We start from the raw sequence: 22,551 nt of genomic DNA on the forward strand, positions 1-22,551 counted from the left end.
TCAAAATGGGATATTTTATTGAGAGGATGTAGTACATACAACAGAAAGCAAAACATGAGGACCTGATAAGGTTAGCACTGTATTAGCCAGGAGTGATGTAAGATTTGTAACAATAACAATCCTACATCGGAACACAGATCTACACAGCCTAGACTTGCAACCACCTCACATCATCATGACTGGACACTGTCAGACACACAGTGCACTGTGAAACAAGTGCTGGAATGGGAATATATGATTTTAACGTTCTTCCTTGTTCAACAAAACAATGCCCACTGAACAACTCACTACATTCATCTACCCTGAAATACTTAGCTACAGAGAGTAATGCTGTTGTAAAATGTTTAACAGTGAAGGTAATATATTTTACCCGTCTTAAAAAGGTATCCACAGTTCCTTGTTGTGGGAACACAGAATCCAGTCATGGAGATTCCTGACAGTGGCCACAAGACCTATGCAATGTTAATGTAAAAGCACTGACATTTTCACCTGTAGATAATACTTCAATTAACAGCTGTTGCCAACTTCAACTGTGCAACTATGTGCATACATTCATAACGTATAGCTACATAACCACAGTGATATGTACAGAGAAAGTTTCACAGGAGATAATGTGTATATCTTCAATGAGTGCCATCTGCATCAGAGTCACATCAAAGTCTAATTACTTCTTCAAATTGAATCTTGGGTTGTTGTACCAAGACATGATTCTTCAATCGTTCTGATGGAAACAATAAATAACTATGTACCAACATGAGTTTTAAGTAAAACGTTGGTAACAAAATATACAACAAAATAACAGATGAAACTAAAACATCAACAAAACACTTCCCGAATGGTATCCTGTCTCTGGTTACCAACCAACAGCTGATGTAGCTGAACTTCAAGTAGGCGACAGTCACTTCTCTCTGTGAGACATGTTAATATGGCACATTCAAAAAGCAACGGAAATTAGGAGGCTGCAAACTATATAGTTGTTCTTGCACAGAGCATTTTGAATCTAACAGTTCTGTTCACTTTATGCCTCTGGGCGGCGGAAGTTAGCTCCAGCGTACTTTGCACTTGAGCCGAGTTCTTCTTCAATACGAAGGATCTGGTTATATTTGGCTAAACGTTCAGATCTGCATGGAGCTCCGGTCTTAATCTGAAACAAGTACTGACATTAGTTAAATCTAGGAGCATGGTAAATAAAACAAGCAGCTCCTGACAAAGGGAAGCAACTCAATCCAGTCTAATGTGTACCTCAGACCAATCAGTCACTTATGCCCCGGATGAATGAAGATGGTCAAAATTCAAACAAGACAATTCTGTCTCTAGTTGGGTAAGACTTCCACCTGTATCCCCCCTAAATTTGTACGATGAGGAAAATTTTCTTTGTGTGGCATTATTAGAAGTCTTTCAGTATGTTCAGATACAATCAAATAAACATGTTAAAACTCATCCTGATCAGATGAGGAATATTTATTCAGGTGATATGATTTGACTAGAATGAAATTTAAGGGGGGATACGGGCGGAAGTCTTTCCCTGGAATGGAAGTAGGTTTTACCTGTCCAGTGCAAAGTCCTACAACGAGATCAGCGATGAATGTGTCTTCTGTCTCCCCACTCCTGTGTGACACCATCACACCCCAGCCAGCATCCTGAGACATCTTACACCTGGTGGCACACAAGCATAGTGACTAACTGACCATTCTGGCAACGGGGGTGAGGTAGTTGGGGAAGGTGAGTGATTAGAGGGGAGTTGGGGGAAGGGAATGATTTTGTGGGAGTTGGGTAAAGTGGGTGATTTGGAGTGTGTGTGTGTGTGAGTGTGTGTGTGTGAGTGTGTGTGTGTGTGTGTGTGTGTGTGTGTGTAGTGATCTGGGGGAGGTGAGTGATTTTGGGGGAGGTGGGTTAGGTGGGGGAGATGAGGCAGGATTGGCTTTTTTACAATTAATATTTCAAATACTTGTCAGGGAGATGAGCAGTTGGAGAGAATAGGGTTGAATGTGCTATTACCCTGTGCTATTACCATACACTATGAACCGAATTTTAATCATTTTGATAAACACACAGTACTTTTCACAAACTTGTCTTGTGACCTACTCTTGTAAAACAACTTACGCCTGAATAGATTCCGATACAGTTCCAATCTGGTTGACTTTGAGCAACAGGCAGTTGCAGGCCTTGATATCGATGCCCTTCTGTACACGCTTTGGGTTGGTCACCAACAAGTCATCACTGTTATCACAAACAGCAAACGTTAACAGTGCAGACATAGGGACGAAAACATTCAGCTCTTGCATTCAACGACATGAATCTTGTCAACATTTTAGGCAATGAAAGATATGATGGATTCCATTTTGTCAGGGTACCATCAATAACCACATCTTGCATGAAATCATTTTGTTCTGTTCTAAGACGAAAAGAATGAGTGAGCTGGGCTAATACTTCATGGATGAGTATTTGAAATCATATCTTAGGGTGCCAGTTTTGTGATCAAGGAAACCCCATATGTCATCGATAACTTGACAAGCCAGATAGTCAGAATGAAGGATCATCCAATTCATATGCTGTAATCAATCAATTCATATGCTGTAATCAATCTTCTGATGTCCGCCATGACGAACATGGTGAACCTCAAAGTGGAATCTCAAAGTGAAATATTGGAATATGAAGACTGATCTGGAAATGATATGACGAGTATAGTCATGTCTGACTTGTGATTGCACAAAACCTGTGGATTCCAGATTAGAATAGGTCTCTAGCACTTGCATCGTAAGTGATGCCTGTAAGGATGAGGGGCCCGTTTCACAAAGCAGTTGTGGTGCTATAGCTATCTTAAGTCTGGGTTTAACTTGGAAGTTACAACAGTTGTAGTGTAATGATCACTTTGTGAGTGTGTTTAGCTTTACATTTTAGAAATATTCCAGCAATATCACGGCTGGGGACACCAGAAATGCGCTTCACACATTGTACCCATGTTGGGAATTGAACCCGGGTCTTCAGCATGAGGAGCAAACGCTTTAACCAGTAGGCTACCCCACCACCCCTGATCACTTTGTGAAACAGAGCCATGGTAATGGGGCTTGGTGACTTGGTTTAATGTATGGCATCCTACCCTGATAGCATGGACTGTTGCTGAAAACATTCATTACTGGGTTGTTTAGTCTGATAATTTACAGGCCATTAAAATATTAGATATGACAGGAATCATAGTGCAGCAATGAAAAGAACCAAGCATACATACCCTACAACTTGGAACTTGACAGATCCTGTGAACTTGGTGTAGGCCTCCCAGTCGTCTTGGTCAAAGGGATCCTCAATGGAGACGATTGGGTAATCTTCAGCGAAAGATTTGTACAGATCAGCCAGCGCATCAGAGGACAACTGGAATACAGGAATAGGAGAAATAAATAAAAAGGGACTAAAATTTGGAAACAGACAGCTGAAGGATAAAACCAAACTTAGTTTCACATCATCTGTTGACTGATATAGTCAATGATATGGTTCTGGCCGTCACTGGATGGAAACTATGCAATCTTCTAAGATGCTCAACTGAAAGATCAAAGACACAAAATTTTTGTTGTTGTTTGTTTGTTTTTTTTAGGGAAAGAAAGAGAAATATCATTTATACTTATCCTGACTCATACTCTTTGCTTATCTCTTCTCTTTGCCGAATGGTAGTGGAAACTTCCCAAGAACAAAAACATCTCACCCGAACACAGCCCCAGCCTTGGTTTGTCCACCCACTGCAGCATGTGACCTTGACTTGTCACTCTCCCGTTATCGCTATCCCTATTGGCAGAATTCCGAAACTGGATAGTGGGGGACATCTGGGTGGGCACTTTTGTGTATGTTTCAGGATAAGTATAAATTATATTTTTACCTAAAAATTGGAAATTTTAATATAAATTGTATATTTATATACTTATCCTATCTCACGACTTGCACCTCTCTCTCTTGCTTCTACTTTTAGTGGAACGACTGTAAACTTTTTTCCATAGGCCTCCTTGTTCATTCGCCCGTGCACTCCATGCTGCACTCTTAATTAGCTTCCTAGTTCCTAATAAAGCTTGCAGCATGCTCCACTAATTGCCCACGTGACTACCTTGAATGATCATTCTCATCTTGGAGCCAACGTTGTAATCTGAGTGGTGGGGAGGCCGGGCAGGCATCCATCGCGTGAGATAGGATAAGTTTAAAAAATTGGAAATTTTAATATAAATTGTATATCTATATACTTATCCTATCTCACAACTTGCATTTATCCCACGGTTGGACGGCGGGCCGCAGATTACCCTTCTGTCTGGACAGTGCGAACAGCTGGTCTTGGAGCTGTGTGGACTGATGACAACCGTAGATAGTGATGTACAAGGGAGGCCTGTTACGCATGCATGCAACTCCTGTGCTTGTGCTCCCGGGCGATGTGGTGTTCAGCCGCAACCTTGTACAAGACAAGGGACGCAACTCGGCAAGTAAGCCTCGCCACGATTTACAAGGTACCCCCGTAATTAAAGTCTTGCGACTAGAATTGGGACCTGCTTCAAGAAGGCCCCCCATACACCGACCGAGGCAGGTAAAAGAGAAACAACTCGGCATCTCCAAGGTTTAACGTTCATTTCCGGGCAGCATCAAACTGAGATACGATGCCGCAATGAAGCATGAATACCCCACTCAGACACATTATACTGACTCCGAGCCGACCAGTCCTTGTTGTATCCATTAATGCCGAGTGCCAGGCAGGGACCAACAAGTACCATATTTTAACGTCTTTTGGTATGACGCGGTTGGGGATCGAACCCGCGACCTTCTGCACTCTGGGCGGACGCTCTAACCATTACACCACGGAGGCGGTTGTGATCCCTTGAAAGTGGAGGTAGCTTGTTATGGGCTTGGTAATTCGGGTAAAAAGCCACTGGGCCGTGGAAATTCCAAATGGGAGGACTTTCCATTGGTAGTGATTCCCGGCGAAGGTACTTCCGGTTTCTGGATGTATCGGAACGTGAAGATAAGCATCCTGAAGATCTAGGCTGATGAGGAAGTCTACCTTCTTCAGGATGGTGAGTAAAAGGTTGATCGACATCATCCTGAAGTGAGGCGGTGGAAGCAGGAATCGGGCATTGAACAACTTCATATTGAAGATGAGCCGGAGTTTGTTGGAATTTTTCTTTGGAACCAAGAAGATGGGGGAGCAGAATCCTGGAGTGACGGGTGATGGACCTATGTCTAATAGCATACCTATTGTGGATTGCAGAGTCTGAAGCTGGTCCACAGGATATGAGCGATGAGCCGGAAGAGACTGTAGGCCTATTAGTGGTATCAATGCAATGATCACCCGAACGTTGGTCAGAGGAACTGTATTGAGATCTCGACGTTGTAAGTACTGAAGTAGGTTGGTAAGCCGGTGATCTGGATTCCCTAGTATGGCTAGGTGATCCGGTATGATATGAAGAACTAGTCCGGGTCACTGTAGTTCTAGTTGGTGATCTGGTTCTGAATGGAGCTCTGGTTCGACCATCTGAATAGGATCGGCCATGAGATGTGGCTCTGTAAGGTGATCTAGATCGTATAGGTGACCTGGGTTGGTAAGATGATCTGGATTTGTAAAGTGATCTGGATCGATTCGATGCACTAACTGGAAATTGTGATCTGGATCTATAAGGTGATCTGGATCAAACAGGTGATCTGGTTTGCAGTTGCGATCTGGCTTGATTTGGTGATCTGGATTGGTTAGGTGATCTACTTTGATGTTGTGATCTGGATCGGTTCGGTGATCTGGATCGGTCTGGCGATCTACTTCGATGATGTGATCTGGATCGGGTAGTTGACCTAGATCGGTCCGGTGATCTGATTTGAAGTTGTGATCTGGATCCATTCGGTGATCTGGATCGGTCTGGTGATCTGATTCGAAGTTGTGATCTGGATCCATTCGGTGATCTGGATTGATCAGGTGATGTGGATCGTAGATGTGCTCTGGATCGTAACTGTGATCTAGTGTTGGGAATTGGTTAAAATCTCATAATTGATGATTGGTTCATTACAACCGATCAATCATCGAAAATAATTGGTTAGCGTCATTTATCAAATGTTCCTGTTATCTTTGTTAATGCACACAAAAAATAAAGAAAATACATGTAGTAACTTGAGTTTTTTGCAAACTGCACAAAATCCATTGGCAAATTTCGCATATTTAAAGGTGATTGGTACGTTAGAAACACAGATTTCCTGGATTCTTTAAGATAAATTCAATCATGACTTGGAATGAGCTTGTTGTGCTTATGAAATGTAAATTTAATGACAGACAAAACCTTGTGTAAAATATTGTTGATTCAAACAAGTGTTCAAAAATTGGTTGAGTTTGATAAGGAGAAAACACAATCGATTGCTTGGTCGTTTAGGCACTACGACCAATCTTTGATTATTTCAATCAATCAGACCACCACTACTGTGATCTGGATCGATCCGGTGATCTTGATTGGCAAGGTGATCTAGATCGGGCTTGTGATGGTGATCTGGATGGTGAAGGTGATCTAGATCGTTTGTGGTGATCTAGAATGATGTGGCGATCTGGATCGGCGATTAGGTGACGAAACCTGAAGTGTTGATTCATGATGAACGTCCCCCGGCGACGCTGTTGTAGCCAGCTCCGTCCGGTTCAATGAACTGTGGGGAGACAGTTGGCTGGTTGAATGCGGTTGGGACACTCAAGGGGATATGTGTACCGATGATCTGGATGATGATAGTGTCGATCTAAGGTCCCCTGGTAGTGTAGATGGGACAGGCAACGAAGAATTGTCAATCACAACCACCTGCGAGTGATCTGACGCTATGGAAGGAGGTGATTGATGCGTACGTAATAGGTGCCGAACGCCCTTAGATAAATAAGAATCTGATGAAGCGTCCATAAAATACTCTTGAACCACAGACGTCGCTCTCTTGCGTGAAGGTACGATTTTCTGTCGCTGTAACATGGTACGCTTGGCGGGAGAGGGATCAGATTCTGTTAATTTTCTGTCCCTATCGGCGTTTCTCCGGGAGCAAACATGAAGGTAGGCCTTAAAATCCTCATCTTTCAGTGAATTACACTTGCCACATCGTTTGTTCCAGTTACATTGTCCAATACAGTCAGTGCAAGACGAGTGAGAGTCGAGGGACGAATAATTCGTCTTGCATTGAGCACAAACTTTCCTTTTCCTTGACTGATTATCAGTTTTCCCCATGATGTTAGGGTGAAATAATGTCCCTAATATACAATACGTCCACACAGTCGTGCGACAAGAAAGAGAATGATCATTCAAGGTAGTCACGTGGGCAATTAGTGGAGCATGCTGCAAGCTTTATTAGGAACTAGGAAGCTAATTAAGGAGAGCAGCATGGAGTGCACGGGCAAATGAACAAGGAGGCCTATGGGAAAAAGTTTACAGTCGTTCCACTAAAAGTCGAAGCAAGAGAGAGAGGTGCAAGTCGTGAGATAGGATTAGTTTAAAAATATACATTTTACCATATACTGACTCATACTAATTACTTGAATCCTAAAGTAGGTGGTGGGATCGATTGTTTGTGAGATTCTGATCCTGTGTTCTATTAGCCCCCCAGGAACGTGCTTCTGCATACTTCTGGAGACCAGCTTTCTTCTTCCATTGGGGGCACCACCTCCAAACTTGTGAGTAAAGGAATGCATCTTATCGATTCTCTGGATTTTGTAATCGCTCTTAGAATTAGATTCCAGCTTGCTTTTTAATGATTAATGTGTCAAGAGAATGATCCGTAATCTTACACAATCATCTGTCAGTAATGTTCTGATTTCTACGTAAACAGGAGTACATGGACTCTCAGTCGGTGGTTATGATTGGTAACCTGACTTCTAAGAATCTGCATGACATGAGTGAGGCTGATTTTAATCCCTTATCTCCGGTTGGGTATTGTCAGCTGTTGCGAGACAACTAGGGGTCCGAACTGACGTATACCCTCCACATCTTCAGTAGCGAAGTCACAGAGATAATGAGAAAATAATTGGCAAACACTGTGTCCGATTTCCAAAAACATACTTCCATCCATAGGGATGGAGCAATTGTCGTGAAGTGTTAGCATGGAGGCTAGCGTTGTTACTTCGTGTGGGTTTGATTCATATGGAGGAGCCAACCCTGCTTCTCTAAACTGCTCTCATCCAGAAGGAAATCATCGTTATGGAGACCTGCCGCTGTGTCCTGTGTGAGTGGGATAAATAGGCACGTTCATTTCTGCAATAAAATCCCAATGGAAACCAAGGTGCACTGATGAATTGGGTCCGTCATCAAATCTGGTACGACTGAAATCTGTTCGGGTGAAATGCTTTTCTGTTCTTAGGAACAAAGTCTCTGGAGTTTCCACTACCATTTGGTAAAGAGAAGAGATAAGTAATTAGTACAAGTCAGGATGAGGTAAAATCAGTATTTTGGTACACTATACTTGAGGGTATAGACAACTACATATGTCCAAACTGAGGCCGGAAGCATGTGATTTATATTGCATATCAGTATATTTTGTGGAAATCAAGTGAAGCATGCTGCATGTTTACAGCCTAGGATTATAACAGTATAACCAAATCTTGAACATGAAAATAGCCATATATACGCTAATCCATGACACATGTGCAACAAAGAGGGACATGTTCAGCACAGAAATAATGTGCTAAGCCTGAAATACATATACTGGAAAATGAATAAGGGAATACCTGAAAGTACAAGCGTTCCTTATTCTTTTCCAGAATTTCACCCACAGCGCAAAACAAAGCTTGTGAAGAAACCTGGAAAAGAATAAAGGAACACTTGTACTTTCAGGTGTTCCCATATTCGTTTCCATGAGTAAATAAAGAGGCATGGACACAGTTCTAGTCTTTGTTCCATCCTTGATTATAACATGTATTGAGAGAGTAACATACAACATTCAATTCCTACATGTTACTACTTCCTCCCATGTTTTAACTCTGAGCAATCCAGGTATATGATGTAAAGAATCAAGTGTAGACATGATAACCAGCCATTTCTGCCAATGGGACACATACCCACTCAGCAGGGTTAGAGTCTTTGCTCTTGAAGTCGAGATCATATTTCTTCTCCTTGCAGAACTCGGATGCAGCTATGTCCATGCCGATCTGGATCTTGCCAGTATAGCCAGCATTTTCAATGGCAATCTTCACCAGCTCCAAGCCTGAAAACAAACAAACACGGAGTCAGCAAAACAGGCGAATCTTGCTTGTAATCATTTGGTCAGTGTTAATTAGTTTGGGCAACATCAGCTGCTGGGTCTTCTTGTAAACCATATGCGCACACATGCACATCAGATTTACATGTGCAGTCATCTCTTGCCATAACATGGGTCTTGGGGTCCATGGATGACCCCTGTGTTGTGAGACACCTGCATTATACATAACACAGAATAAAGGCCAAGAAAAATCCTGTTTTCCATGTGCATAGCATAACTGCCGTTTTGTGTATTGTGCCCACTATGTCATATCATCATATTGCTGGATACATTTTACGGTTGTGAGAGTTCAACAAATCACTATTTACTTCCCTTGGTACATGCCACTTTGATCACAAAAACAAAATGTTTGCAATTAATTGTGAAATGGAGTCAATGGATGACAAGGGGGGTAATGAGATTGTGGTTGCTGAGAATAACGTGAAAATGGTGTCATCGCGGTATGAGTGAAAACCGGACCCTCATAAACATGGTAAGTGGAAATTGTATGCATATGGAATGAGGCGAAACAAGCATACCATTTCATGCACATTTTCACCAATGTAAATGTAAACAGTTATTAACAAATGAAAATGACTGATACAGGATACAGTGTTTTCAAAGTTACAAAGCCTTGAACTTTCTGTCCTGTAAGTGCCATTGGGCCTGTGTATTACACAACAAGAGATATATGCAGATCTACTATACCTTCTTTGTTTTCAAGGATGTTTGGAGCAAATCCACCCTCATCACCAACATTGCAAGCTAAAAAAGAAAAATATACATAACCTTACCATAAATAAACTATTATTATACAGAAGTCTATTGATGTGCGGTTGTAACTGAGTCTATTTATTCTTAACACGCTCCGTAATATTATACAATTATAGACTCTTGTAGAGGTCGATATCGGTTTTTATTGACCTGAGTAAAACAATATCGACCGAGCTTGCGAGGGCGATATTGTTTTTCTCAGGTCAATAAAATCGATATCGACCTCTACAAGAGTCTATAATTGTTTTATTATATAATGAAAGAGAAACGGGTTTTAACATAAACTTTTAATGCACACTCTGTGCCATCTATCCGAGTGATCTGATTGGCTGAAAAGCGGGGGAAGCCCCTTCGTACGGGATTCCTTGTCTATTTTTAGTAACCCAAGTCAATATCGTAATTTATCAGAAAACTCAAGTCAATATCGTGTTTTGTAGTCAATCATGTGACGGTCTTTTGACCAATTGTGGTACAGGAAAAATACTACCTATATAATAATCATGGTTATCTTCTTTCTTGTTTTCTGTATGACATCAAGTAATGAAAATACCTAGTGTGCCTTTCACTACCCACAATTAATATTTCTACGGTCTAACAGGCTTTCTTTGGATTATTTCATCTATACCAGTCTTAATAGCGAGTTTAGTTGATGGCTGCCTTCAACAGTATTTCAGTTTTATAATAGGCGAGATGGGGAAAACCGCGTGCACACTGGTCCACTGAGCAAAGTAATTATTGGCTGTAGACGTGAAACATTCGATCCAGTATGTGACAAGAGCTACATAAATGGATCATCATCATTATCTGAAATCATCAGCTGGGCAATGCAGGTCTTGCATGTTTACCACTCAGGTAAACAATGTCGGCACAAACAGGGTTTTTGCATCACACCCAAGGGACAAAACTCTACACAGTGATATCTGCTTCCTTTCAGATAGTTAAAACCATGATATAAATCAGTCTTACTAAAGCCACACACATTTTGTCAGTAATTTTCTAATCCCTACCTCCAAACATCAATGATTTTTCATTGAACTTTCTCATCATGGAAATGCCCAGAACATATAGCCACAACACACTCACCATCCTGGCCATACTTCTTCTTGATCACAGCTTTAAGGTGGTGGTAAGTTTCTGATCCCATCTTCATGGCTTCAGTGAAGGAACTGGCACCTAGACAAACCCTAATTTTCATAATTTTGATGATAATTGCAAGCAACCTATTTCTGAATAAGCTTACTGAAGATGGTTACAATGATCACAGCAGAGTTTCAGATTAGTTCATCCAAGACCCTCATTAAGAGTTATCACAAATATGGCAGAATGTCTCATCAAAACTTGTTGAATAATAGAAATTGTCCCATTGACATTTCTTTCCAGGAAAATCATTGCATTACTAAATTACTTACCATTTTTGATTGAAGTACCCAAATAATGGAAAATGTCCATAACATTGTCATAAGATGTCATACTGAATGAATGAATTCTGAATGATTTTCAACATTTCTATGACAGTGTTTCAAAATATGGGGGTTCCTTGAGTATTACTGCAATAGTAGTTGATACCATCTACTACAATTATAACAAAATCAAAGGGATCAGTAATTTTTATTTATATGTTAAACAGTAGTTCATTATACACATTTTGACTAAAATATACATCAAGCACCTGGGATAAAAAAGACAGGTCGCTATATTCTTCAGTGTCCTTGTTATGAACTTAGTTCACTGTATCTTAATTTGTAACAAAGGGCTATTGACAAGGAATCCTTGACTGTAATTAATTATGCACTACCTCATACTCATTTTTGTACCCCGACCCGTGAAGATCTTTAGTAACCATGCTTGTAACAGGATTGCGTTGTCAGGCTCGCTGACTTGGTTGACATATGTCATCGTATCCCAATTGCGCAGATCGTTGCTCATGCTGTTGATTACTGGACTGTTTGGTCCAGAGTCGATTATCTACAGTGCCACCATATAGCTGGAATATTGCTGAGTGCGGCATAAAACTAAACTCACTCATTTTTGTACCCAATCATTCACCAAAATGAGTTTTCCAAATTATAGTCAAGTGGTCTACCACCATCTGTACTGATCACTTATCAGGATCTGAAGTTATCGTAGTCAACTAGTCAGATATTACTAGATTTCAGGTAGGACCAACAACATTTCCCTTTACTACATGGACAATGTAAGTCATTAGTATGCTCATTTTTTGACAAGGAGACAATGTTTACATCAAGAATACATATTGACATAAATGGTAGCCATACAGTCCACAGCTGACGTTTATGGATGACTGCCCTGCTCACCTGTGGGTAGGATCATGAACTCCTGCATGGCCAGCTTGTTGCCAGCGTGGGTGCCTCCATTGATGACGTTAAATGCAGGGACTGGGAGTATGACCTCCTTCTTCCCAGCCAGGTCAGCAATGTGACGGTACAGGGGTACGCCCTAACAGTAACACACATACAGGTTTAACAGTTGTCGGTGATATTCATCAAATCTGGCATATGTTACAAATATGACACCTTCAAATACAACTTGTAGTGATACAGTGAGGCAGTAAGTCTAGATATAAAGTGCTTTTTAGTTGTGGCATCAGATGCTCAGATAAGCTGTGTATCTGGGTAAAATATGCATAGAAAATTTCCAATTACGCGTTGAAAAATAATTGTTGCGTACCAATTATGCATTTAGAATGTTGGATACGCAAAAAGTTTAAAACAAATGCATACGGAATATATTTATAAAAATTGCTTGCGCAATGAAAAAGACATCGATTGCTATCAAGTTGTACTGTTAGTGTAGGACAAGTGTTGTACTGTCTGTATAGGATGAATGCTTTTTTATGAAATGTTTTCCATTATATTTAACTTGGTTTTGATTAGATAAGGCAGAACATACCTGCTTAGTAAACTGAATCAATGACATAATACTTAGGTGAGTAACATGACTGAAATACGCACATATTTGAAAGCAGTGGGTAACGGAAAATGAAATACCCACTCAACATTCATAATACCCACTCCAAAAAATTACAGTGGGTACAGTAACCACATGAGCTAAATCTTATCTGGAGCTCTGGTGGCATGGCTTGTTTGGGGAGGAAATCATGCAGTGCTGCTGGTTTTATACATTTACCACTTTGGTAAAACCCATGAATGGTGCTGACAAACACATGAATACCATCAAAGCAAACAGAATTCAAGCCTATTATAGATGTTTTAGATGCAAAGCATTCCTTACACAGGGCCACTAGTGTCCCCACCCACCGACCATCACCAAAGGAAAAGACTTACATCACAGTGATTGTAATTGATGTTTGTATTCTCTGGCCAATCACATCAAAACAGACCTTTTACCTCAACTTTCTGCATGAAATCCGAGGACTACACTAAAGTTAAGAGCGAGAAGGTTGTGCACATTTTGACCTCCTGATCTTGGTTCTTGATAAAATCAATATCTTCTTTTGAGTATGATTGGCTTCAGTTCATTACCACTATAATCACAGCAAAAGCCAGCTACCACAAGACACAAACATACCCTGGATTCAGAAATGGCCAGTTGTATAAAGCATCAACAACCATATAAATGAATAACCTTTTCAGTTTGGTTTATTTTAAATTCTGTTCATACATGTGTTCAAAATACAGAAAATATATATGGCGGTGTGAATGTTTTGCTCACATGCACCCAGACTCAGGATACCTTTGACACTGATTAGAAAGTTTTATGGAGGTGCCCTCATATCTTCACATGGAAGTTTTCACATGAGAGTAAAAGATTTTTACGAAATTGGCCTGATAACATACCTTGGCAGCAGCTCCAGCCTTGCAAACAGCCAGTGACACTCCCAGCATAGCATTAGCCCCTAGTTTGGCTGAAATGATAGATCATAGACTTCAACATTTGTTTGTCACTTGACATCAGCCACATAATGTTGAGTTGAGTTGAGTTGAGTTGAGTTTTTAACCCACACTCGGCAATATTCCAGCTATATAGTGGCAGTCTGTAAATAATCAAGTCTGGACCAGACAATCCAGTGATCAACAGCATCGATCTATGCAACTGGAATTTGATGACATCTGTGAACCAAGTCAGCAAGGCTGACCATCCACCTGGCTTACTGAAGCATGGGTTACTGAAGATCAATTCTAACTTGGATCTTTACGGGTCACTCACTCACAGACATCAAATAATTATTATTGTTTGAAACATATTCTTTCACTTGTAAGATCTATTTGACTTTTATTAAGTTTTATAGTTTTAATTCAACAATGAAACGGAATGTTGACTCTTAACATGGTAAACGGCAGTAACAAATTGCAAGTTCAAACGCACAAGAGATATAGACTGACAGCTACTTACATTTGTTCTCTGTACCATCAAGCTTCAAGAGAAGGTCATCAACTGCATTCTGGTCCTTCAGGTCAATGTCCTAAAGAAAACAATTTATAGATGAACTATTATCCTTCCCACTCATCCCTTAGTATTTATAGATGTATTATTTTCCCTCCCACCCAGCCCTTTCTTCGATTAAGCAAGTCCAGATTTCTTCAGGTTCTGAATCTCCCATCTATCTGGGGCTTATTTTCAATTTAAAAGGAATTATTTGTTTCCATAATATATATATTCAGAGACTAAGCATAATTCCAGGGTTCCACTTGACAGGTCATTGTTAAACCCCCTTAGAGCCAAGTCCCTGTAGTAAGGCATCAATCTGGGGCTTATTTTCAATTTAAAATGAAGTATTTGTTTCCATCACAATTGTATATATATTCATAGACTAAGCATAATTCCAAGGTTCCACTTGACAGGTCATTGTTTAAGCCCCTTAGAGCCAAGTCCCTGTAGTTAGGCATTTCAATTATTTTTAAATCTTGGTATGACAGGGTGAGAAATCAACCAATCCTTCCCCTCTCTCTTCCAATGTATCTCTCAAAGTATAATAAATCACAGCATTCAATGACAAAACCTAGGGTTACAAAACACTTACTTTACCGACTAACTCCTTGGCAATTAGATTGTTGACATTGTTTACAGCATTAGACACACCTGTGCAGACAGAAAAAATTAAAGTTTCACAAATCTGCAATTCATGTTTGTTCAAGTTTAGAGATACAGCTGACTGACTTTGCCAGGATAGTGTTTGGACAGTTACAGGGGTTATCTTTCTGCACTGACACAACACATGATCAATGGCATACTAAGGCTCGATTTAGTGCTTTGTTACTTGCACTGGTGAAACCCAATATTACAAAGTGCAACCTAGTTATTAGTCCAGGTACAAGTCAATTTTTGAGTGGGTAAACTTCTGAATAAAACATCTACATAATTCAAAAGCATATTTCTTTCATTACATACTGCAAATAAAAACAGTGCAACTGGAATTTGGCTGGTGCAACTAGGATTTTATCTTAGGTTCACCTGGTGCAAGATCTGCACTAGCTAGAATGGGGCACAGCATCACGCATGAAAGGCAATCATAACCGCGTGAGAAAATGGCTCCACATGTATTTCCAGTCCCTCTCAGACACCCTTTAGCTACTGATCCATTGGGACCTCCTGGTTATAACTTGTTCCTATAACTCTATGCTTGTTACAACACACAGGTTTAAGGATAGGGTCACCTGGTTAGTGGTGGACATGTTTTAACATACCCTGATGAGATGTTCTTCATTAGATCAATCAATGGTTTGTCTGGATAACACTTGTTTCAGGTCCCTGTGATACACCTAGAATGGTGCTAAAACAGCAAAACCCTTAAAAGGATGACGTCAATGTTTTCTGTGATCTCAATCTGTATATTGCTGTAAGCTTGAACATACCTTTTCCATGGTAATCTGCCTTAATCTTGTCCCTCATCTCAAGAGCTTCGTAGATGCCTGTGGAGGCACCGCTTGGTACAGCAGCACGGAACAGGCCTGATGACGATATCAACATTCCTTAGATTAATTCATGAAGTTCAGCATGGATTTGAAGTCAACCTCAGTGACTCGTTTCATTGGATGTCAATCAAAAAATGTAGGTCTTAGTCATAATATCACTCACAGGTTTGCTTGACAGAGGCTACATACAAGTTCCAGTCATACAGATTCACTGTTGTCAATATTGTAAACAGCAAAATTAAACTACCAAATCAAAAACAGAAAACTGGTAGTCATAAATAACCAGGGCAGTGTTTCCACTTGACTTACATCTTAGAATGGACTGTAATGATCATATTCCAAGTTTACAACATGTACAACATAACATAATTACTATGTGTGCTGATGATTTGAAAGTTGATGTGTACTATACAAACCATTTTCATTCCTAAGGTCAACTTCAACAGTAGGATTGCCACGGCTGTCGAAGATCTGTCTGGCGTGAAGAGTGGTGATTGGCATCTTGTTTGATGATTTTGAGTGTTCTGCAATGTCAACAGGAACCAATGTTTGCAATGTGAGTTTGGTGTCCTGCAAAATTAGGGCAAATTAGTTCACTTTTATGTCAAATTAGATCCAGTGATCATAAACCTTCTGTAAAGATTTTTGGTAATATTAACTGAATTTAACACATTAATAAACTTTGGGCTTAACCTCAAAACTCTAAAATCTTAATCTTAAACATCAAAGTTATGATGATGCCATGTTTTTCTAACAAGTACAATGCTAAATCATTTGTAGATTGTAACACTGCCGCAGCAAAACTCAATTCTACCCGAATTTCTAAAAGCTGTGGAGTGATATTTCAATATGGTGGGCATTTTGCACAAGGGCAATATTCTTCAGAGGCATTATCATCATTGTATTTCCATTAAACAAGAGTCATCAAAAGTTTAAACAAGAGATGACATATCCCCGGCCCCCATATCTTTGAAAGAACAAATCATCTGACAGTTACTTAAAGTCCAGCTTGATTTTAGACTAAGTGCAAATCGTTTCCACGGAAATCATGAAAAAAATAAATGACAAAAATCTGCAAATAGCAAAAGGCACCACTTTGGGATCTGCCTCACATATCTGCCAAGTTTTGCTGAAAGATATTAAGAAGTTTTGGCGTTGTGCTCGGAAACAAAACCTACCCCTCCCTTTTGAGACTAAGTCCAAATTGTTTTCATGGAAACTGAGAAAATAATAAATCACAAATATCTGCAAATAGCAAAAGGCACCACTTTGGCATCTGCCTGACATATCTGCCAAGTTTTGCTGAAAGATATTAAGAAGTTTTCCAGTTGTGTTTCGGAAAGCGAAACCCATCCCTTCCTTTTTGAGACTAAGTCGAATCATTTCCATGGAAACCGAGAAAATAATAAATCACAAATATCTGCAAATAGCAAAGGCACCACTTCAAGATCTGCCTCACATATCTGCCAAGTTTTGCTGAAAGATATAGAGAGGTTTTTGAGTTGTGCTCGGGAAGCGAAGCCCACCCCTCACTTTTGGGATTAAGTCCGAATCGTTTCCATGGAAACCGGGGAAAAAAAAAAAATGCCAAAAATCTGCAAATAGCAAAAGGCACAACTTTAGGATCTGTTTGATATATCTACCAAGTTTTGTTGAAAAATATTATACGGTTTTGAGTTGTGCTCGGAAGCGAAAGCAATCCTTACTTTTGAGACTAAGTCCAAAATGTTTCCATGGAAACCAAGAAAAATAAAAATGCCAAAATCTGCAAATAGCAAAAGGCACCACTTAAGGTTCTGTTTCATACATCTACCAAGTTTTGTTGAAAAATATTGAGCGGTTCTTGAGTTATGCTCGGAAGCGAAGCCCACCCCTCACTTTTGGGATTAAGTCCGAATCGTTTCCATGGAAACCGGGAAAAATAAAAAAATACCAAAATCTGCAAATAGCAAAAGGCACCACTTAAGGTTCTGTTTGATATATCTACCAAGTCTTGTTGAAAAATATTGAGCGGTTCTTGAGTTATGCTCGGAAAGCGAAGCCCAACCCTCACTTTTGGGATTAAGTCGAATCATTTCCATGGAAACCGGGGAAAATAAAAATGCAAAAATCTGTAAATAGCAAAAGGCACAACTTTAGGATCTGTTTGATATATCTACCAAGTTTTGTTGAAAAATATTATCACGGTTTTGAGTTGTGCTCGAAAGCGAAAGCAATCCTTACTTTTTGAGACTAAGTCCAAAATGTTTCCATGGAAACCAAGAAAAATAAAAATGCCAAAATCTGCAAATAGCAAAAGGCACCACTTAAGGTTCTGTTTCATACATCTACCAAGTTTTGTTGAAAAATATTGAGCGGTTCTTGAGTTATGCTCCAGGAAGCGAAGCCCACCCCTCACTTTTGGGATTAAGTCGAATCGTTTCCATGGAAACCGGGAAAAATAAAAATACCAAAATCTGCAAATAGCAAAAGGCACAACTTTAGGATCTGTTTGATATATCTACCAAGTTTTGTTGAAAAATATTGAATGGTTCTTGAGTTATGCTCGAAGCGAAAGCAATCCTTACTTTTTGAGACTAAGTCCAAAATGTTTCCATGGAAACCGGGAAAAATAAAAATGACAAAAATCTGTAAATACCAAAAGGCACCCCTCATGGTTCTGTTTGATATATCTACCAACTTTTGTTGAAAAATATTGAACGGTTCTTGAGTTATGCTCCGAAGCGAAGCCCACCCCTCACTTTTGGGACTAAGTCCGAATTGTTTCCATGGAAACCGGGAAAAATAAAAATGCCAAAAATCTGTAAATAGCAAAAGGCACAACTTTAGGATCTGTTTGATATATCTACCAAGTTTTGTTGAAAAACATTGAATGGTTCTTGAGTTATGCTCCGGAAACGAAGCCCACCCTTCTTTAAGACTAAGTCCAAAACGTTTCCATGGAAACCGAGAAAAATAAAAATGACAACTATCTGTAAATAGCAAAAGGCACCACCTTAGGTTATTTTTGACATATCTACCAATTTTGGTTAAAAAATATCGAACGGTCTTTGAGTTATGGTCCGGAAACAAAATGATTACGGACGGACGGACGGACGGTCGGACGGACAGACGGACGAGGCGACGACTATATCCCACCGCACTATATGCCGGTGGGATAAAAATGACCAAAGGCATTCAGAAGAGGTTCACAGATTAATTTGAAACTTCTTTTCACATTTAAAATAACCTAAATGGTCTTCTGAAAAGCTAAGGCTTCATGACACGAAGTTGGAGTCAGTTCTAATTGATTCTAATAGCAACAATAAGTATGAACCTGATCTTTGTAGTGCCTCAATGTATGTGTATATATATATATATATATATATATATATATAAGAAGAAGTTTCTGAAATAATTACACAACACGGATCTTCTCCAACATGTTTCACTTTTATCTTCAGGGAGAAGTGATTACAGTTAAACGGATTATGTTATGACGTCAATTTGTCATGACGTCACAATGCAACTGTATACAAATGTTGTGACGCGGCGTTGCCATGACGTCACATTGGCGGCTTTATATTGACAGTACTAGTAGCACAATGAAAACAAGTATAATTCAGACACATTCGCGTTACCTATTTAACGATGGACACAATTCTTTGATGAAAAGTTTTCTTTAGCTTTACGCTGCATGCGTCAGCAGTATTCATTTTATAGAAAGGGAATATTTTAAATTTTATTTCCTTTCCTGCTGCATAATTGTCAATGTGGCTTAAGGGGATGCACCTTGTTTTGGGGTCCTTAATCTGTTGTTTATGGATGGCGCATTCTGTCCCTCAAGCACTCCGTTTGTCCAATGTATTCTTCATGACACCCTTGGCATATAATAACATAAATAATATGTTTTATGGAGCAGTCCATGTTAGAGCGTACATGAAATAATTGTTTCCTGTTTTTGAACTTTATACATGAAGTTTCAAGTATATATTCACAAGTTCCACAATTTCCCGTTTACATTTTGAGACACTGAATTCTGTAGGTTTAATACATGAGTCGAATGTGGCACGTGTCAATAAGTGTTTTAAGTTACGGCTTTGGCGTTTACTCTTTATCATTGTTACATGAGCCATAATTCGATTCATTTTCATATCAGCATTTAAAATTGGAACATTTTGTCTTATGATATGAAAAAGTTCCGGATTCTTGGGGTTGTGCGTTGAAACATAGGCCAGATTGACAGTGTTATTTATTTGTTTATCACGAACTTTCAACAGTGTCCTTCTGTCTATGTTTATATATATATAAAGAAAGTGATGAGAATACCGACCGTACAGTAGTACATATATAAGAAGAAGTTTCTGAAATAATCACACGCCACGGAGCTTCTCCAACATGTTTCACTTTTATCTTCAGGGAGAAGTGATTACAGTTAAACGGATTATGTTATGACGTCACTTTGTCATGACGTCACAATGCAACTGTATACAAACTCCCAACCATTCACCTGATGAAGAAAGAAGCATACACTCTGAAACGTCACGTTTATTCACATTAAAGAAGTCGACATCCATAAATCTTGCTTTTTTTCTGATCCAATAGGTATTGGCAAATTCCAAGAAGTATAAATTCCCATTTAATTTAGTGACAAGGACCTTAGTGTCATCTGAGACTTCAAGTACAATCAACACAAACAGGCCAGTCATGTAGAGAGAATTAGCAACATGCAATGGCATAACATCAGCAGTTTCAGACCTTTCTGACAAAATATCCCCACTAACATATTTATTTTTCCCTTATTATAGATATTCAACCCAACACTCAAACCAGATCAGAATCACAATATCTACTTCTTGTGACAAGAGTTAGCCTTCGTACTTATGAACAGCGATCATTCTCTTATGCAGCAGCCTATAAAAGGACTTGACAATCATGACTCTGCATTCAGAACCTAACTCAAGACATAGTACTGTTTTTCTGTGTGCTTTTAGCATGATATCCAGCATTACTATTGTAATAATTATATTGTAAGTACTATTATAAACAATTACTTAATGTGTGAGGAGAGGTTAGAGTACAGATACAATACTGCAAAATGATTAAATAGTGTTGTGTGCTTGAGTATAAAATGTGATAAACATATTTACAACAGGAATTTTATATTTTTTGTATTGAATTAGGTTTAATGACTATTTTGACTATAGACTAACTTTATAGATAAGTGTGAATCTGTATCGAACCATTGCACTCATGAAATAAAGAAGTTATCCATAAAGGTTGTCTATAATGTACTTCAAAGCTTATAAAATGCCACTCGAAGAAGTTATTTTGCATCTTGCATACATATTTGTCTATGACTGTTGTACACTCGCGTAACCTTGATTCTTGGATATAAGGGAAGTGCAGCGAAATTCATATTTTAAATGCATGATTTCATTTTGTATACGCACTGATAATTTTATTCATTGATTCAGCAAATTGAAAGTGCTGAATATTCCACTCGTGAATGAGACGTTTGTTTATGGAAGCCATTTGCAATCATCACCATTTGTGTGCCCACAAAATGTTCTTGCGTGTAATGCAGAGATTATGAACTTTTTTGTCAGCAAGGCGTGGCATTGTATGTACATCAAACATACCGCTTCGTGACGTCAGTCGAGACTTAATTTTCGAGCTGGCATGATAATTTCCGTGATCCACGAATCAAGGTTATCCACGAATTTTGGTTACGGTTCTGTATAAATTTGTGTGCACAATTCTGTGTCACATAAAACCTTGCATTTGTCCTTTAGCACATCTGCCACCATACACCAGTTAGTATGTGATTCAGCATGTTCTGGCATGTGGGCAAAAAATATTTTACAAGCAGTCTCTTATAATCTGATACCTGATCAACCACACATCAAGAAATCCCATGTTAGGCAAATATAAAGGGTGAAAATGTTGTCCAAGCGAAATAACATTATGGATGAAATTGCTGATATTGCATAAATGACTTTCAAAACCCAAATTGATTAGTTGTGCACTCGTTTTAAACTTTTTTATGCTGACAACCTTTAACATCTGAATTATGAGGACATATTATTAAATTCCTTTAACTATAATAGGCCGTGAACTATCAGGGTAGTATTTGTCCTGTGCAAATGCCATTTCCATGATTGACGAAGACAATAATGAATTTGAATTCAATAGATTAAAAACTTGTTACTTTCTATGCCAATTGACATTGGAGAAACACTGCATCACATCCCAAATATGTGATTGACATGACATTGTTTCATGGTCAGACTCAGACGGTGACACGCCAGTCACACTTGAAATGTTCGATATCTTTTAAAATACATAATACATAGAAAAAGTTAAGTTTCGAATATTCAGTTTAATTATTCCTCATATTTTCAGAATGCTTCGGTGGTAATAGCAACAACAGAATAACTCAAATGTTTGAACAAACCTGAGGAAAAGCAGCGTCCTTTGAGTACCCGGCGAAGGAATAGTCGACCTTGAACAGCGACCTTGATCCTCATTGATGGTCACCGAAATCTCGCGTCACCGAGACATGAAAAATAGACATTTTTATTTTGTTCTCAACTGAGCAGGGTTTGGCAGCATATTCAATTCGATATATGTGATTATTATACAAATTAAAATATATATAACATAAAGCGCCCTCTTGTGACTAAACCGGAAACCAATA

General features: G+C 39.2%; 1 protein-coding gene across 2 annotated transcripts; it reads right to left on the reverse strand.

Annotated features, from left to right (window-relative positions):
- LOC124271900 (enolase-like) lies at window positions 1-22,516 on the reverse strand. Of its 2 annotated transcripts, none has more exons than XM_046707071.1 (14): window positions 22,309-22,516; window positions 16,289-16,396; window positions 15,813-15,908; window positions 14,981-15,039; window positions 14,353-14,422; window positions 13,797-13,864; window positions 12,294-12,435; window positions 11,062-11,151; window positions 9,913-9,969; window positions 9,026-9,171; window positions 3,230-3,369; window positions 2,104-2,220; window positions 1,548-1,656; window positions 1-1,144 (listed from the first exon to the last, which is right to left on the reverse strand). In XM_046707071.1, exons 1-14 carry the CDS (start codon window positions 22,379-22,381, stop codon window positions 1,019-1,021), a joined length of 1,401 nt encoding a protein of 466 aa, XP_046563027.1. In that variant the 5' UTR covers window positions 22,382-22,516; the 3' UTR covers window positions 1-1,018. The 2 variants fall into 2 exon arrangements, with proteins under 2 accessions (XP_046563027.1, XP_046563028.1); XM_046707072.1 differs by having other exon boundaries at window positions 16,289-16,442; window positions 22,309-22,387.
- Between the last annotated feature and the right edge of the window lie 35 nt (window positions 22,517-22,551).

The sequence above is a fragment of the Haliotis rubra genome, unplaced genomic scaffold (assembly GCF_003918875.1).
Source record: "Haliotis rubra isolate DU_JTF1 unplaced genomic scaffold, ASM391887v1 Scf164, whole genome shotgun sequence".
In the NCBI taxonomy this organism is placed as follows: domain Eukaryota; kingdom Metazoa; phylum Mollusca; class Gastropoda; order Lepetellida; family Haliotidae; genus Haliotis; species Haliotis rubra.

Excerpts from the sequence above, each read along its gene's own strand:
- LOC124271900 (XM_046707071.1), bottom strand. The coding sequence starts at position 22,381 with ATGAGGATCAAGGTCGCTGTTCAAGGTCGACTATTCCTTCGCCGGGTA. Across the intron at positions 11,152-12,293 it reads GTTCATGATCCTACCCACAG|GTGCCAGTTCCTTCACTGAA; the intron begins GTGAGCAGGGCA and ends GGGTTTGTCTAG. Across the intron at positions 1,145-1,547 it reads TAGGACTTTGCACTGGACAG|ATTAAGACCGGAGCTCCATG; the intron begins GTAAAACCTACT and ends TACTTGTTTCAG.